Below are 19048 nucleotides of genomic sequence, written 5' to 3'. Positions count from 1 at the left end.
GTCAGTGCAAAAGAACTGCCGTCCTGTTAAAAATTCCCAGATCCATGCATAAATGTAGAACAGTGGGTGTATTAATGATAATTTGGTGAGGAGGATAGAATGTTCAACACTGTCCTATGTTCTAGCAATGTCAAGCGTCTACAACGCTGATACTTCGTTGTTGCCGCATAGCAAGGTGGATTCTGCTCTCTAAATCAACATGGGCAGACTATATTGAACCTCCACGATGAAAGCCCTTCTGAGCAGAGCTCAATGCGTTGATTTCTGAAACACTCTGATAGGCGACTGTGCAGAATTCTTTCTATGAGCTTTACCAAATTGGATTTTATAGCTATTCTACAAATATTATCAATATGAAAACCTTTTGTTGAAGCTTCTAAGAGTAATATTATTTTCGCTATCTTCCAGGAGTGCGGCAGCCATGTTTCCAATGAATCATTGACCAGATCGAGGAGCTCCTGAGTGAACTCTTGGGCTCAAGTTTTCAGCACACCGACTGAGTCAAAAGCGAGGTGACGGAATCGGCAAGCCAAGCCAGTAGTCAATACCGAGGCTCTAACGAGGCATTCACGAATTAGATTCTGGACAACCTGCTCGGCTACAGCTTCTCAGTATGGGACTGGTTGTGGCTTGAGAACCTCTCTGCCGTGACTGTGCCTCAGCAGCCGATGTTCTTGTTGCAGCTTCAAGACAGCAATCTCTCGGCGATAACTTTCGACCATTTGCGTTACAATACTCGTAACCATCCTCTGAATTTTTAACATAATAGCACTAAGGCCCCCGTTCACCGGTAGGCCTCGCGTTGTTAGTGTTGCAGAAAACTCACATCAGGGGTGTATGTCAGGAATGAAATTAAATGAAAACAGGACTTGTAATGTAAATTAGAAGTACTTTTTTTATGCAAAGTAAAAATCCAAATTTCATTCAGTTTTTGAAAACACGACCCTTGGGTCACTAGCCATGCTACAGACTGTCACGTTGGACCGTCGATTTGTCTGAGATACAGCGAAGGGTGATGTGTGGTAGTGTTGACTTAATTTGAACCTTTTTAATATGGTAATTACTAGAACGAACTAGAGACATGAAGCTTGGTTAGATACGAATTAAAATATGAGTATATGAACACAATGCCACGTGTAAAAGTTCTAAGACAAGAATGTGAAAACTGCATTATCTGTGATAAATGTGTGAATGTGAACAAAGAAGATTAACTGTGTCTAAACAGAAACCACTGTTAAAGCTGTCGCGTCATACCGTTAAAGGCGCAGTTTAAGTGTCCCCTTAATTTTTGTACACTGGACTATCCACGGACATGAAATACCTCTGCGTTTAAGAAAAAAAAGTTTTGGTTGCAGACTTCTCAGAGACGTATAAGAAACTGACAACTGCTTGCTGCACTCCATAGAAATGGATCTGATTTTTAGGCTCTGCTACAAAATATTTCCATCAAGAATTGTATTCTAAAAAACTTTTAATGGAATAAAATTAACAGCATGGATACGCTCACACACACACAGCACCTAAAAAGCTCCTCATTGCAATAAGATGCTGTACTTTTTATAGCTTTCATGGCATTTTAGGACAAGGTAAGAGAAAGCAAAAGATCGTACCTCGCGAGCCCTCTTGTCGCCAGGAGGAGGCCTTCGAGACGTATCATAAATCCAATGTCACATGTGGCCACCATAGTCGCAATCTTGAAGTTGAGGAAATGGGCCTGCAATGTTGTCGACAAGCATAGATCGCCGGTCAACAGCAAAATACACAACGGTACTGCCACAGTTCTCTCATACTTTATATGGCGGTGAAACTCATGTTGAAGTTTTGTCTGGTGTCAAACAATTACGGGATTGCCCTCAAATCTGCTTAAGAGCGCAAATGCAAAAACCTTTCCCTGTCCTCTCATTCTCCTTTCATTTTTCACTTTCTGTTTTACGCGACAGCGCATGTAGCTCGTTCGGTCGAGACGCCGTCGGCGTCATAAAAGTAGTAGCTCTAGTTGTCGGCACCGCCCGTCAGAAATATTCCTTCCCTTGTGGCGCGGTTTGTGTCCCAACCGAGTGAGACCGGCGTCATTTCTTCTCCTTAAATTGTTCAACGGGCAAGGCCTCGCGCCGAACGGGCCGATGGCATTTCGTGGCCAGGGCCCTTGGCAACACTGCAACACAGTGCCACATCCCACTCTTAAAGACGAAGCTTAAGCAGCAAAAAGGTTAGTACTACGCGAATGAGACACTACAGGAGAACAGGAACAAAAACGACAACACTGTTCGCCTGTCGTGTCTCATTCATGCAGTACTAACCTTTTTTCTGCGATAAACCAACTAGCCCACAACGTCATTCTACTTCAAAGCTTAAGCATCCTGCAATTTTTATCCTTTTTGTTTTTATATTTTTTACTTTTACTTTTTATTTTTTATTTCTGAATTATTTCATTATATATACGTCACTTCAGAACTGTTGCTTAATCAACTTTTACATTTTTGTTTTATTTACCACACAACTTATGAGTGACAGTTTGTGCGGATAACTTCCGTCTACAACTTCTGTCCACGCCACTCATGAGCCAAGAAAGTCTTTCGCCTTAAAACGGACGCTACCAGCGCCACCGCCAACTAAAGTGCTATGAGCAGGAGCCCGCACAAACTATGTATATCACCGGTTGTGAAACGGAAGAATAAAATACCTTTAGTGTAGCGCGTGCCTCTGCGCATACGCATATGCAGCCTTTGGGGCGGCAGATTGCACCACGTTCTCATAGAGCCCCGAAACCTATCGCTTCGAGCCCAATCAACGCCTGTGCAAGGGCGTGGTATATTAAGCGGTAGCGGTACGCACTATGCTAAAGGCACAGTCATGGTCAAAATTCTTAAGGCCAAAGGCTGTTTGCTTCAGCCGCATAACAGAGCCATTACAGCACACTTAAAGACCAAATGACCTTGAAATGCTAGCAGAAGGTTCCTTCTTGCGGTAGAGAAGCTTCCTGCTTGACTTGTGTTTTGAATATAGCTACAGCTGAACGCAGCTGCCTTAAGACTTTTGACCAAGACTGTACCTTTACGTGACCATGGCGTTTTCCGTCAAGCAAAATGCAACCATGGTCTCGCGCCTTTATTTCTACTGCTAGATGCATCACTCGAAAAAAGAAACGTCATGGTTGGCATAATGCGCGCCTGGTTGCTTCCCGAAGAGACCGGTCAGGTTTGCACAACACACTATTATCCAATTAAAGGCGCAACGAGGACAAATTGAAAGTTGCCCTGTTATGAATATTGTCTGGTTCTGATCATTAAAAGGGCGCTCTAACAGGACATGGAGTATCTATAAAATAGCAAGAAGGCAAAAATTATATAGAGGTCTCCCCATTAGTGGCCAATTTCATAGACCCAAGTTCTTTTGCGCAGATCCCGGAGGCTGTGTCACATGGCTCATTCACTTGAAAACGGCGGCAACCCATTCTTTTCGGGAAGGACATCACGAGTTTCAATCGACCAGCGGGAAGATTTTCACAACCAATTTTTCCCACGATAAAAGTGATTTTTGATGCCGGGAAAGCATCGACGTACCCAGAAACAGGCAAGGAATCAATTGATACTTGGACTAATATTTGCATGGACTTCTCCTCACCGTCCCTTCAATTGCGAACTGTGCCCATTACACTTAGGTACCCATGCCAACACGCTCTGCGCGACAAGACATGTTGGCAGAAGGCGATTAGGTGCGTCGTGTTTTTGTTGCTTGCCAGCTTGCACTGGAGACAATATCACATCAAAGTTATTCACTCTCATTGCCAGGGTCTATCAATGCTCTTACTCTTCAACACAGAGCCGGCTATTCCTATTGTACTATACATACACTGCCTACTCATGTGCCATTGGCCACGTGTGCTCACCTCTCTGTATACTTCTACCTGCAAAGGGCTACAGGCCTTTAGAGGAGGGAGGTTAGATCATCATCACCAGCAACCTGAGTGCACCCACTGCAGTACAAAGGCCTCTCTCATATGTCTCCAATTCACCCTGTCCTGAACCTCCAGCCCGTTGTGCCGTAGGTGCGGGGTGGGCAACATTCTTTTTTTTCTCTGTCCAAATATGTTCTGGACCAGCTGCTGCCACCTTAACCCCGTAAATTAATAAACCTCATTCACCCATCTTACATTCTGCCACCCCCTGCTACGCTTGCTTCTCTTGGAATTCAGTCCGTTACCCTCAAGTACCATCGGTTATCTTGCCTTCACATTACATGCCCTCTCAAGACCATTTCTTCTATCTTTATATCGACTATCATGTCAAGTCCTTGCTTGATCCCTGACCCACTCTGCTCTGTTCCTGTCTCTTTTAATGTTACACCAATCATTTTTCTCTCCATAGCTTACTGGGTTGTTCTTAAGATGACTCCTTTTCATCAGCTTATATTTTTCTGCCCCATGGGTGAGTACTGGTGACACACAGCTCTTATATGCTCTTATTCAGTACTGGTGAGACACAGCTCTTATATGCTCTTATTCTGAGGGATATTGATAAGCTGCCATTCGTGACCTGAGAGAACCAGCCAAGTACACTCCACCCCATTCTTATTCGAGTTACATAACTTGAATAAGAAAGAACAACAAAGCGCTGTGTCTTGTGTGTAGCAATTTCTCTACACAAAACAGGTTCCCGGACAGCACCTTTTCCTATAGCGTATTTTGTGATGGTGATTTTTTTTTAGAGGCGTGGGCACACTTTTAGTTTAGTTAGATACCAGTAAGCTCATTATTCTACTTCTTGTAATGAAAATTTTCTTACGTCAAATCCCAGCTTCTGTATGATTCGGGCAAACTTCCTTGAAGCAACCTTGGCCTTCAGTTCACTGCAAAGTAAAAAGCATATATTGACACATTTGGCTCTCTTAATTTCACATAATACCATGCCATAAACAACTATTCCATACCAGTGTTTGATGCAAACACATTGTAAATAATGACACACAGCAGTACTTAATCCCAAAATGTTTAGTTTGCAGCCTTGTCAGGCAGTTTTTCCCCTTTATACGACACTCGTGATGGTTTTTCGAATTCTGCCTCGGTGTTTCACAGCATTCCACACTCACGCTTTCAGTCTCTGATCGTCACTGCGAAACAAGTAACAAAAAAGTTTTCTCTTCATGCTTCAAGAGTGCCAATTTGTTTCTCTTCCTGCGCAAAACATTCAACATCATCATCATGACTACGCCCAGTGCAGGGCAAAGAGGCCTCTACCATGTATCTCCAATTAATCCTGCCATTTGAAAGCTGCCGCCACCGTATCCCCGCAAACTTCTTAATCTCATCCACCAGTCTTTCTGCCGCCCCTGCTACACTTGCCTTACCTTGGAATCTACTCCGTTACCCTTAAAGACCAGCGGTTATCTTGCCTTCACATTTCATGCCCTGCCCAAGCCCATTTCGTCCCCTTGATTTCGAATAGGATGTCAATAACCCGCATTTGTTCCGTCACCCATTCTGCCCACTTCCGGTCTCTTTATGTTACACCTATCATTTTTCTTTCCATGGATTGCTGCCTTGTACTTAACTTTAAGCTGAACCCTTTTCGCTAGCCTCCATGCTTCTGCCCCGTAGGTGAGTACAAGTAAGATACAGCTGTCGTGCGCTTTTTCTTGTGGGATATTGGTAAACTGGCATTCATGATCTGAGATAACCTGCGATATTTTCTACACCCCATTCTTACCCTTATAGTTATTTCCCTCTCATGATCCTGATTGGCGGCCACTGCCTGCATATCCCTTTAACAGTTCTAGCACCTCGCCACCAATTGTGAACTCCTGATCCCTTGTGAGACTGTTTAACGTAACTTTGGTTCTCTGCATGTTAATTTTTAGACCCACCATTCTGCTATCCTGTCTAACTCATTGATCATGCTATGCAGCTCATCTCCTGAGTGACTACACAAGGCAATGTCATCAGCGAATCAGAAACTACTCATGCATTCTCCATTAATTCTTAACACCAGCATTCCCAGTTCAGGCTTCGGAAAACTTCCTGTAAACTGGAAGTGAATAGCATTGGCGAGATCGTGTTTCCCTGTCTGACATCCTTTCTTATTGGAATTTTATTGCCGACTTTATCAAGGACTATAGCAGCTGCATATTTGTTATAAATATCTTCCAGTATTTTCACATAAGGCTCTTCTACACCCTGATTCCACGATGCCTCCTGTGGTTAACAGTGAGTCAAATGCTTTCTCGTAATCAACGAACACTACATATAAGGGTTGATTATACGCTTTGCATTTCTCTATCACCTGTCAGATAGTGTGAAATGGTCTATTTTCGTGTATCCTTTACGAAATCCCGCCTGATCATTTGGTTGATCGAAGTCTAAGGTTCTCCTGATTCTATTTGCGATTACCTTAGCAAATACCTTGTGGGCAATGGACAGTAAGCTGATCAGTCTATTTCTTCAAGTCCTCACAAACAGTCGCAATGGTTGGAAACAGTGACAAAAAATAAGGAGACTTGTCATTAAATAAAATGAGATTCTAAAATCGCTTTTTTTTTCTGAGATGCATGTTCGTCAAAACAATTGATTCACACTGCCTGCCCACCATTCTAGTTTTCCATAAGGTGTGTATTTCAATCAGGAAAAACATATCATGAGGTCCAGCAACATGCCGCACTCCAGTAAGGTGTCAGGTGGTATGAGAAGTTGAAAAAGACAACAGAAAAAGTTTTGTCATCACAAGAAATTTGCTGTAATGTTTTTGCTCAAAAACTTTTGCAAATGACAGAAATTTTTATAGCGTGAACAGAATCACTATATGAAAAGTACAACAGTACAGAAAAATACCACAAAACAAAATTTTGCGGTAGCGACAAAACAGCAAACTATTTTGCGGTCTTTTTTACATGGCTCTTTTCTTTTTCTGGACTGAGTTAATACACTGCGAAAACCTGTCAGCATGAAAATTGTTGAAGCCAGGCTGCCAAGCTCGCAGCTATAAGGAATATTATTTACTCTATTCACAAGTTTTCCTGAAAGCCTCCTCACTGTGATTTTTTTCTTGCTGGAAAATATATGTGGCTCATGAAAGCATTCGTGCCATAAAAAGCTCATTGCTGCTAGAATTGCAGCAGTGGTGCGTGTGTGCATCCCGCGAATACAAAATACCTAAGAATACTGGTTTTTGATTCTCGGAAATTAGATTCTTGAATGTGCAGGTCCACTAAGATACACATTAAGAGTTTTTGCTATATGAAATGCGCCATTCAACATGCCTCATTTCCGGCTCGTCCTAGGCAATGAAGAGGTGAAAAAAATTACCGACGGGGTTATTCTCTCACAGATATTGTAGCTATAGGCACATTACGGTAGTATTTCGAGCCTTTAGCGTGGCTGCACCGACACCCTGTGGCTGCGCCGCCACCCCGTAGCTGCGCCGCCACGCTGTTACATGGTTGGTCACGTGGTGCGGAGCAGCAGCCGGCGGCGTGGCACCATGGCTGATCACATGGTTCGTAACGTGGTTGGTCACATGACGAACTGCATGGTGCGGAGCAGCTGCTGCTGCTGGCAGCACGGCACGCCGGCGAAACCGAGCTGCAACAGCTGTGCACATGCGCCGTGTCAAGTTGGGCAAAGGTGAAGAAGGAACGCCCAGCGAAATGAAGTGGCGAAAGATTGACTTTGCAATTCAACTGACCAAGTTCCACCCAGCCAGCTGTAGCTATCACGTCACTTCAGGTTTAACCAGAGCTAAACCACCGCCAATTTTTTATAGTTTGGGTCCACGCGAACACTCTAACTTGAAATCATTAGAGACACATAAAAAGTCACCGAATGTACATCAGTTGAAATCAATACGTATAATCCATAGATGTTCTCTAGTGCCAGCAATCAATAATCGAGTCTTTGAGTTCCGCACTATGAACTGTATTTTCAACAGATGCACTTGGGCACCTCAGCCAAGGGCATTGCAAAATCAAAAAGCATAATATAGAAGAATTCACTGAAAGTAAAGCCAGTAAAGCAATTTTGAATGATATCTAGGTTTCTGGGAAATGCTCCTACCATATCTAGCGTTGAGTAACACTGTGCGGGAGAGGGGGCAGGGAGGAGAGTCGTCTTTATGCAATAGTGCATGCGTAATCTCTAGAGAATTTTCTTTGTAGGGAGCGTTAGAGTAGATATGGACAGTAACCAGACATGGTGCGGAGCGGTTGTGTTCAAGGTTGCTTGAGAAGGAAAATGTGCCGCCGACGATGTCGTGACTTCACCGAGCGTGGCACATACAGGCGTCAATGTAGAAACACGCATGAAGCGTAATTTCATCTCACTCTGCGGCTCCGCTGCACAGTATGTTTCCATTTTCGAAGACCAAAGCCGTGGTCCTGGGCTCCCTGATGCGCATGATGAGTACCGGGCGACGTTTCAGCTTGTACTCTGTGTTCCAGGCTTCCAGGGCAATCTTCCTCAGATCCAGCCTGCAGCCCAGGTTTAATGACGCCACAGTGTTCCTGTAGAAAGTTGTAGCTGAGATGAGTGGCAATTTATGCATCATCAAACCTCACTCTTTTTGTTTCAAAATGACATACGCACAGATAACGGCAATCTGATGAAGACAATGCGTTCATAGCCACATTAATTGTTGGCATCATCTTGTTCCAATATATTGAAACCGATAAACATGTTAAAGATGAATTTTTCATGAACCAAGTTGGTTTGTCTGGAAAGGCAAGTGCACTTAAAAAAGCACTTTCGCAACAGACAGTTGACGGATAATGTAATGGACACAAGGTGTTGATCCCCGACAAAAAAAAAATGACACAACCGTATCATATTAACGTTGTGTTCTTTGTTTTCATTTTCTATTTTCCTATGTAATGTTGTCTTAACTCCGTTTTCTATCAATTTTGTGTTCCTTTCCTGTATTTGCCTTGTACCGCCGTTGTACCGTTATTATGGTTTATTTTTTTTTATATTCCTTAACTTTGATATTCCCTCTCATTCAGTGCTTTTGTGGACATTGAGGTAGAATGAAATAAATAAGTATATAAAATACGATAAAATATTTTGCACCTGCGTCTTAATGTCAGCTGCTTCTGTTGTCTTGTAGCATTTTTCTTTTTCTGCAGTACTATACTTTTTTCTCCAGTAATTTTCTGTAGTAACTACAGAAAGTTATGTTGTTGATACAATTTTTTTGTTTTATTACTACTTTCTTGGCAAAAATACTACAAAAAATTTGTTGTGCAGAGAGAAACTCTTCTCGTTTTTGTTTTTGACTGGGATACACTGAAAATCGGAACTATGAGTTAACAATCCAACGTTTCATTGTTATTGGTATCTACCGGTGACTTGTTCCTCGATGAAAGGTCACTAGTATATCCAATAGCAGGTTTATCTTGAGCAACGAAGTTTTGCCACAATGACCCATCATTCGTCAAGCAATAGCATGAACAGAGAGGAAGGGCATTGGCCTTGACATAATTAGGCGTCATCCTTTTTATTGGCTAGAAAAGAAGTAGCTTTTCTTCAGGAAGAAAACTGCTAAATGCTTGGCATGAGCAGAAACCCTGGTCTCCAGACTGCCGCTTTATTTTGGTAAAGAGCGATTTTAATTTTGTAGGTAGTGTAAGTTTTAAGATGCTGTTTCACAAGAATCATGATGACAATTTGCACTAATTGGATGATATTTATCGTGCCCATAACCTGTTTTTCAATAAGCAACTAATGGTAGCACATTAGAAACAGACTGGTCCCTCGACGATGTTTTCAGCTACAAAATAAAAAATTACACTAGCAAAAGCTCACGCATCACTGCGTGAAGCATAACCTCAGTGTTGGAAGGCACGTACAGACATCTAGCCCGCACAGAAGAGCAGTAAAATTATTTGTGGACAAAAAACAACCCGGAAAAAAAAGACAAGAAAGCATGCCGGCATAAATCCAGTGTGCACCTTTTTATAGGTCATCAGATTCAGCTGACGGTTATTTGCTCAGAGTGAACAGCCAGACATACTTCCTCGTGTGGACTGACATCTAATTCCTGCTGTTGAGGAAAAGAGCCCGATAAACCTTTTCACCTCATACACTCTCTGGATTCATCCCATGGGTGTCATTGGCTTCACAGTAAAGTTCAATGCGGGAATGAGGAAGCAGGTTCTTTTTCTAGCAGAACAGCGGTATCGGCAGAAATGAAGGTACTAAATATTTGATATTTCTTTAGCTTAGCGCCCACTGCTACCGCTTACCGCCTACACCACGTACTCCGCCCCGCACTGCACACGCGCTCATTGGTCCCGACGAGGCAGGCTAGTACGGTGTTGACATGAACGTGGCGCCATCTAGCGTCCTCAGCTCAATTTGCACGTGGGCAGTGGCAGCCCGAGGGACGCGGTAGCAGTAATTGCTACGCTAAAGGTGTTTGTAGTCGACAAGACTTATGCAGACTGAAAATAGCGGCCACAGCTAGATGAACGTTCCCAGCACATTTTAGGAGAGACAAAAAAAAATAGCAGCCGGTTTAGCATGGCTGGTTTAGCATGACATGGTTTAGCATGGCTAAGTGCGGAATATCGTGCAGTAGCACTAGCTACCGAGGGCACTTAAACTCCTTAAGTGCCAAGGGGATGTGACCTAAAGGCCTTTACCCTGATGGCATTTACCTTGAAGGACCTGACACAGGTTAACGCCTGACAGGTTGCCCTCAAACGGGTAGGCCTGCAGGTGGGCCGCCTGCCACCAAGCAGGCTCCAGGGACGTGTACGCATAGCCGTCCGTCCACACACGTCTGGATGGATGAATGGAAGGTGGGAGCGTCCCCTTTGAAACGGGGCAGTAGTTGTTGCCACTATGCTGTTTTTTTTCCTTTATTTTTGTTTACTCTGGTGTAAGTTATTAATACAATTCGCCATTTCCTTTAAAAAACGCCTTCCTACACTTTAAAACTTATGTCACCTCTCTGCTCGTCTAGAGTGCTCAAATGGCGCCCTCTGTTGTGCATTTATGGCGGTTGCCGCTGCCTGGCGGGCCCGATACAGCTTTTAAAGACATGAGGAGTTACACAATATACCCATAGGAATGCGCATATAGGATAAGATCTTGTTTAGAGCTCTACACAACTCATAAATGATGCCAGTGTAGTCGCTGGTGAGGTGTTGCTGTGCTATAGAGAGATGTGTGAACGACTGTACGCACGTATGGCCAAAATCGGAAAATGTTCGTAGTAGCGCTACCGCACCAAAATGCCGTTAACAAGCAGCAGGCACAAAACGAATGTTCCCTATAAAAAGAATTGATGTTTCGTGCTGTTTTCTTTTTCTTCTGCGCGGTAAAAACTAAACCCAGGCAATGGACATTATCCTGAGGCTCACTGCTACAACCATCAGTAAAAGACGTTAACTTCTGTTCCCAAAAGATTACGAAACAGTTTACCTGCGAGAGGATCAGGCCATCAAAAAGTTTTGCATGCTCGCTAACAAAACTTGCACACCGCACTATTCGGTCCTGCACCAAACTTGACCGTTTCGAAGAAAATGACCAAAACTGACAGTTGACTTCTTGGACTATACAAAACAACGGCAGAAGAAGTCGGAAAATGCAAAGGCATCTTTGAGAAAGCGACCGATATCTATGGCGCATTGATGACCCTTGCTCAGTGGACACGGTAAGGAAACAGTTAAGGTTCCCTGTCATCGCACCGCAAACGGACATCTTTTGTGTTTCACCACTAACAAAACCTGCCTGCAGTGCGCCATGAATAACCGAGTGGCAAGAAGGGAAGAAGAGGAGAACACTACCTCAGGAAGCCGTTCGGCATTTGTTTTCCACATGCCCCTGACTGTTCTATTTGCCAAATGCTTTCACGTGGCTTAAAGCATCTATCTGTACATGGTAGAGAAACTGGCCCTTCCGCTGCATTGAGCAATTGACTGCTGCCCAATGGTTCAGCTGCCATACTGGTGCCATGCGGGCTTACTCTTTTCCCCAACGACCATTTTCTTTGAAATTTTGCTTTATGAAATACAACGCGACGCTTTATGAAATGGCTTCTTTTTCGTTTAAAAGATGGCGTTAGTCACTTCTTTAACCCATACACAAACACCGTCTTGCAGACGAAAGACTCGTCAACACTTCTATCAGTCGTTGTGACAGGATTGTTAGCCGACAATCGCTATGGTCGCTACCCTACTGTAGGAAGCATATCATCATTATCATAATTCCGCCCTGCATATCTGCCGGCTTCCTGATCCCATCCACCTACCGAACTTTGTCACGCCCCCCGCTATGCTTACCTTTGCTTGAACTACATTTCATTATCCTAAACGACAATCAGTTAACTTGCCTTTCCATAACATGTCCTGTCCGTTGCCCATTTCTTCATTTCAACTATGATGTCGTTAACTCTTGTTTCTTCCCTGGCCCATTGCCCTTCCTTCCTGTATTTTAATATTATGCCCATAACTTTTTCTCTTCATAGCTCGGTGCCCTATGTTCAACTTAACTTCTACTCATCTTCTCCCCGTTTCTGTCTCATAGATGATTACCGCTAAGATACGGCCATCATATGCTGTTCCTGCTTCAGAGCCAATGGTAAACTGCCCCTCATTATCTGTGAGTACAAGTGAAATAAGCTTCATTGCAATCTTATTCTCCTAGTTCTTTCCCCCGTGTGCTCCGGATTAGCAGTTACTACCTGCCGAGTTTATGTAATCCGTTACGATGTGGAATGCATCGCTGCATATTCTAAACTGCTGTTACCTTCCGTCATTGCTTAAGATTACTTAAGGTTACTTCAGTTTTCTGCATATTAATACTTGTACCCACCGCTCTCCTTTTCCTATATAGGCCGTTGATCATGCTTACAAATTCATCCCCACGAGATATTTAGCCACACAACGTCGTCAGTGAATCGCAGATTCCCAAGTAACTACCGTCATTTTGTGGCACTTTTTTATTATAGTAGTTATGCGTTGCAAACTCACCCAGACTGTCACTTTTCTAGACATAATTAAAGTCTTCTCGACTTCCTTCCAATCCAGATCTCCCACTACCTTCTGTAAACAAGCGACGATTGCTACTGCACAAATGATGCCTCCCTGCAGGACACCCGCCATGAGAGAGAGTTCACAAGGTGAAGAGAGTTCTCAATCCGGTGGGGGTCGGTGCCACCTACCACGATGAGCTGATTGTGATGACGTCAGAAGGCCATGCGGCCTCTCTCTCTACCAATCAGAGAATTCCGAGACACGTCTGAATTTTTGCAGAATGTAGGCTGTAATGTTATCGCACATTAAAACTAGCGCTGGAGGTGTCGAATGTTCTAGCAATCTCCCAAGTATCTCAGTTAATGTTACAAAGATTTAAAGAACAAGATCATAAGCGTACGAAACAAAATGGGAGCTGCTAGGAGTCGTGTTTTCTCCCCCAGAAAAGTTAGGGATTTAGTAATGAATGTTTAGCAAGCTTTTTTAAATATTGGCCTCGGAGAATAACATGGTATTTATTACTCATTCGATTTCATTTTAGTACCTTACAGACACCACTGGGGTATTACATAAGAGGGGGAGCAAAAATTAAACAAGATTTTTATATAAGATGCGCGGCGGCACTTTCACAGAATACAGATTGCCGCGCTGATGGCTGCGACGTGATGTCAGTTTGGAACTTGTAGGTGGAGTTGGAAAACACCGGTCTGAAATGTTCACAAGGCACGACAGACAAAGATATATTTTTGCTGGCTTGAAAACACAGCCCCCAAAATAAAAAAACCACCACATGGCAGGGAAAGACAGGCTTTTTGAGAAGAAAATCCGCTCATTTTCAGAAGTAGAGTGCTAATAAACTTTATTGATCTTTCTGTTACTCAATCGGTTTTCCCAGGTTTAGGGCCCTATCGACAAAGATTGCTTGCCAGGCTTGTTGAATGAGCAGGCGCTGTAACGGCAGCTCTGAGTGAGCCAACTTTGTCTCCCTCTGCTTGCAGCTAATTCCTGTGTTTACTTGTTGCCTTTAAAGGGATTATGCAGTAAATTAATTGAGGTTATTTAAAGTCGTCGACACATAGGCATTCTATCACTCGTCATCCCAGCGCAAGAATTTTTGAGCTAGCGTCAATAACAACGAAGACATAAACGATTAAAAATTACGCCCCTCCTCTTCCCACTCAACACGTACACGCGGGGCAATAGAAAAAAAGATAAACAGCTCTGGGACTGCCCGCGCCCATGAATATCTCATCCGCTGAAGTTCGATCTGCGACTTCCAGTTGTCGCACCCAGCGCCCCAGTAGCAGCTTCGGCAGAGTCTCTCCGGTATCTCTTCGCCTTCCTGGATTACGCGCGAGTCAGATTGCTTTTCTTGTCGTCTCTTGTAGTCAGCAGTAATGGACCCGGAGCAAGGCGTATTGATCTCGGGCAAACGAAGAAGACACTGCGAGCTGCTCCGGAACTCCCAATAGAAGGAGGCAGCAGAGGTAAATTGAAATGGTATGCGCGAAGGCAATGACCTGGCTTACGCTTGCCCGAGGGGCTCACGTGGTGGCACAAGCAGGCAACTTTCACGACCGCCGGAACCGTGCCCATGACGTCGTGGCTCCAGCGAATGACAGCGTGTGATGACTTGCCGACGTCACTAGACTAGTGACGTCTGTTTTCACGATTTTGGTTGCAAAGTTGGTCACTACGAGCACAGCAATCGGCCCGAATTATTAAAAAACACGGCTTCTAAAAGTTCATAATGAATTGCTGGCTAGCCAACGAAGACATACATAGTCTGAATATTTCTTAGCATCAGTTGTAAGCGCTGAAAACGGCTTTTTATTCATTGCATAATTCCTTTAAGCACGATAAATGTTAAAAAAATAATACATGGACAAGAAGAGCACAAGATGGGGCGCAGTGTCTTTTTATTTATGTACAACCGACTCACCCAACAATTAACGTGCGCTCTTAAATTTCTCTGTTATAGAGTTAGAGTTGCGATGAACAGTTACCGACCATTTGGAGGAGAGTAGATGTCTGTCCACAGGCCTGGCCTCATCTGTAGGATATTTGTCTGGCCAAATTTTTCTGTATCACGCGAGGTTCGGACACGTCCGCGCCTGCATGTTTCTCTACATTGTGCTGTGGCGGGAGTACGCACTAGGAGAGGTGTGCTAAACATCTTTTGGCCTGTGGCCCCTCTAAAACTCCCATCAAACTAGGCCTTTCAGGCGTGTTTATAATCGCTCTTGATCATGAGATTTCCAGTGTAGTCGGCATATTTAACTGCAAGGGCTATCGCGATTCCTCATCGAGGTGGTAGCCTATTCGCCGGGCCCGTAATGTCCGCGGCTCCTGCCGCCACTCGGTTTGGGTACGCGCTGGCCTCGGTGTACTGAATGTGCATGAGGCGTTGCACGATGTTCTGAACGCGTCTTGCTTGATCTCTTCGGTGGCCGACGATGTCGGGGATCCCTATCGGTCAGAAGTGGTTAGCACTTGGTACTTCCCCGTGGTCTCCGGGGAGAGGCGGGTCCGGGGTGTAGTGGGAGTTTAAATGTCCTCTTCGGGTGGTTTTCTGCCCAGGCGCTGCAGCGTGCGAAGGCCGGCCAGTGAGTTGGAGGCGCCGCTCCTGACCCAGCAGTGCCGTCTCTTTGTATTCGGTGTAGATCCCGAAGGCTCCAATGTCCTGGATGCCGTCTATGAGGGCAAACCTGAGGAGTCCTAGAGCGATCTTGTACGTTTTCCGAATTCGAGTTTTGATTTCACTGTGCTCAGTTTTCGTGGTATACTGTGAAACGTTAGACTGTATATCCAGGCGGGGATCACTAATGCTGTCCCAACGCAGAGTGCACCCTGTTCCTTGAGACCGGCCCGTCGGTTCGTGATGCGCCGTATCATGCCACAGATCTCGTCTGCTATGCTACATGTTTGAGCACCCTTCGCGGTGGCTCAGTAATTAGGGCGCTCGGCTACTGATCCGGAGTTCCCGGGTTCGAACCCGACCGCGGCGGCTGCGTTTTTATGAAAACAAAACGCCAAGGCGCCCGTATGCTGTGCGATGTCAGTGCACGTTAAAGATCCCCAGGTGGTCGAAATTATTCCAGAGCCCTCCACTACGGCACCGCTTTCTTCCTTTCTTCTTTCACTCCCTCCTGTGTCCCTTCCCTTACGGCGCAGTGCGGTTCAGGTGCCCAACAATATGTGAGACAGATACTGCGCCATTTTCCTTTCCCCCAAAACAAATTATTATTATTATTATTATTATTATTATTATTATTATTATTATTATTATTATTATTATTATTATTATTATTAATATTATTACATGTTTGGGCTTGATGATTGTCGTTATTCCACGTGGCTCAGGATCCACATTCCCAGTACTCTGATCGTTTGGACTTCCTCCTTGGAGGTAGAGACTTATTAGTGATTTTTTGCAGATTTTCTTGCGCACGCGTATGAACTCCGATTTGTCCGGGCCACTGGTCATGCCGCTTCGTCGGGCAAAATATTCCGTAGGGTCCATGGCTTTCTGCAGTTTCTCTTCGACGAGCTGGTGATGCTCGAGACAGTGGCATCATTGGCGTATAATGCATGTCGAATGCCCGGCTTTTTGGCTGGTTCTCTCAGAGCGCTGTCTTCGACGCGGCTTTAGGTTTGCACTACCCGCAAGATATGCGCCAACAACTGTTAACCGCTCGGCTAGCTTTCATTTTAGGCCTACAAAAAAAATCTACGTAAATGGTATCAAGCCGCAGATATTTCTGTGTCCTGTTTTCTAAGCACGGTCTACAGCTCCTGAAGTTAAAGTTTTTCCAAAACCAATATTTACAAGGTTAACTACTTAACAAACTTTGGAGAACGAGAAAGTACTGCAGACTAGACGCCACAGGTCCCAATAGTAATTAGTTGGTTTAACTCACCTAATTTATCTTTGTTTATTTATATAAACCTCGTTATATTAGTGAGAACGCCTGGTATATGCAACATGATAAGTCAGGAGTCTAAGTGTCATTTAAAAAAAATGGCTGGGGGTTTAGCAAAGCACAAAATACTGTGTGAAAGCACGGTTTTGAAGAGGGACCCCACCGCCACGTACGTCCAAGTGCGATTGAAGTGTCCACTGACCCAGAGAGCCAGTTATGCACCTTTCTTTCCTCAAATTCAGTGGAGCCTAAACCTTGAGGTAGTTTTGAGAAGAGGAAACACGCATGACTGCCTCAATTTATAGGCGGACGCCACCGCTTATTCACAGGGTCATTGAGGCGTCCGCTGACCGAGTGAGCCAGTTACACTTGCTGCTCAGAGACTTCACACAAACACATCGCTGAAACCCGCGGAGTGCGGCTAGAAGTGCATTATAAAGCGCGGAGCCTTGCAAGCGAAAGTACACAAGTCAAATGTCTGGAAAAGTGTGAGTACTCACACCACATGAGGAAGGACATCAGGTGCTCCAAGCGGGGAAGGGCTGGGCTCGACACATGGGCCTGCCATTGCGACGGAGGCCGAGGAAGCCATTGGGCGAGCGTCGGGGGTGTAATCACTCTGCACAAAGACAGGAAGATAGCGCAATGCATAAAGCTGGAGGTGTTTTGTCCTTTATTCACTATACGCATTTGTTATGAAATCCGAAGAGCGTATGTTTTTAGAACTTCCCTTTTGTCACTGCCATGTGTGCATACGGATAACGGAAGTATCGAGTGATAGCGGGTGGAATGCACCAGAAAATGAAGCAATGCTAAAACTTACCGCAAAAAACGAAGAAACAGTTAGTGAGGTAGAGTTTCTAAGCTCGTCTTGCATGGAAAACAGGCGCGAATGTCCGTGTCAGCCTCGTAAAAGGTTTTTCTTCCATAGCAACGCCAGGAAGACTATACCTCCGCATTTATCTTCAATAAAGTTTGGTTGAAAACAGGTACTGCGCAATACTGAATAATACAAAGCTTTTATGGGAGTGTCCCACTGCAGAATAAGAGTTCGCATAAGGGACTAATAACTCGTTACTGTCTCACTCTCACCTTCCAATTATAGATAAATTCGGTCTCCCTGTGCAACCAGCTAGCCGTCCTGTTTCGAGTAACAGGCAGAGTGACTTACCCGCACAGACGGCAATCCCGCATTCGATCCCCCAGCCAGGAAGAATGCTTTCGTAAACTATGAAATTACGGTCGAAACTAAAGTATAGGAAAAAATACAGTGTGAACAGAGACGACGGACGAAGAGGTGCACAACACAAGCGCTGTGTCGCAAATAAAATTTTATTCAGGAGGAAATACATATAAAATCGACCAACAAACGGCGAAGTCAGCAATCACATAAGGCAATAAACTCAAGAAACAAGCACAAAAACTGAAAAGATAGCGCAGGGCGCCCTTTTCTGTGACCCATGGCAAATCACGTATTGTCCAGGAACCGTATCTCCTCATCAAATAACGTGAATTTTAGTTGCGACACAGCGCTTGTGTTGTGCGCCTCTTCTTCGTCCCTCCTCTCTATTTGTGCTGTATTTTTTCATTTAAAATGAACATAATTCAACTAGCCGAACTTTCCATCCTGCTAAAGTATAGACCAGATTTTTTAACCCTCACACACTAGCTGCGGGTGCGCTCCTAATCTCGACACCAGTCGCCATCTGTCGGTGCGCGTGCTCCAATGGGTCGCGGCGGTACCGCACGTTGAATGCGTTTTTACATGTTCTTCGCTTCGGTCACTGATGCGCTACATCACCTAACGTATGTGAGTGTGGGCTATGCATCACTGCTCTCATTTTCCATCTACCCGACAGTAGTGCGGTTATCTGAGAAACATTTTTGCTCCTTTTGGTGACATCCGAGGGTAGTCGACAAGCTAGGGTAGAATGCAAACCGGTACTTATAGGCACATTTCTGCCCTGGCATGTCGTTTGCTGCAGTTTTTCACGTACGCTACCATATATGATAATTTCCATAAGGGCGAAATTCTAGAGGCCCGTCTACTGTGCGATGTTACTGCATGTTAATGAATCCCAGGTGGTCGAAATTTCTGGAGCCCTTCACAACGGCGCCCCTCATAGCCTGAGTCGCTTAGGAACGTTAAACACCCATAAAAT

The 19048-nt window shown here is 44.5% G+C and overlaps 1 protein-coding gene across 1 annotated transcript in view; it reads right to left on the bottom strand.

The window, feature by feature from the left end:
* LOC144102540 (uncharacterized) overlaps positions 1 to 19048 on the bottom strand; it is a 62528-nt gene that overhangs the window by 18640 nt on the left and 24840 nt on the right. Inside the window, exons 2-6 of the mRNA XM_077635788.1 lie at positions 17387 to 17505; positions 10642 to 10766; positions 8311 to 8506; positions 4785 to 4848; positions 1611 to 1714 (exon numbers count right to left, since the gene is read on the bottom strand). Coding sequence (XP_077491914.1) covers positions 1611 to 1714; positions 4785 to 4848; positions 8311 to 8506; positions 10642 to 10766; positions 17387 to 17505 — 608 coding nt within the window. The remainder of the gene's footprint in view (positions 1 to 1610; positions 1715 to 4784; positions 4849 to 8310; positions 8507 to 10641; positions 10767 to 17386; positions 17506 to 19048) is intronic.

This window comes from Amblyomma americanum, chromosome 8 (assembly GCF_052857255.1).
Source record: "Amblyomma americanum isolate KBUSLIRL-KWMA chromosome 8, ASM5285725v1, whole genome shotgun sequence".
In the NCBI taxonomy this organism is placed as follows: domain Eukaryota; kingdom Metazoa; phylum Arthropoda; class Arachnida; order Ixodida; family Ixodidae; genus Amblyomma; species Amblyomma americanum.
Note: the sequence above shows the minus strand (reverse complement) of the source record. Positions and strands in the feature narration are given on the sequence as shown.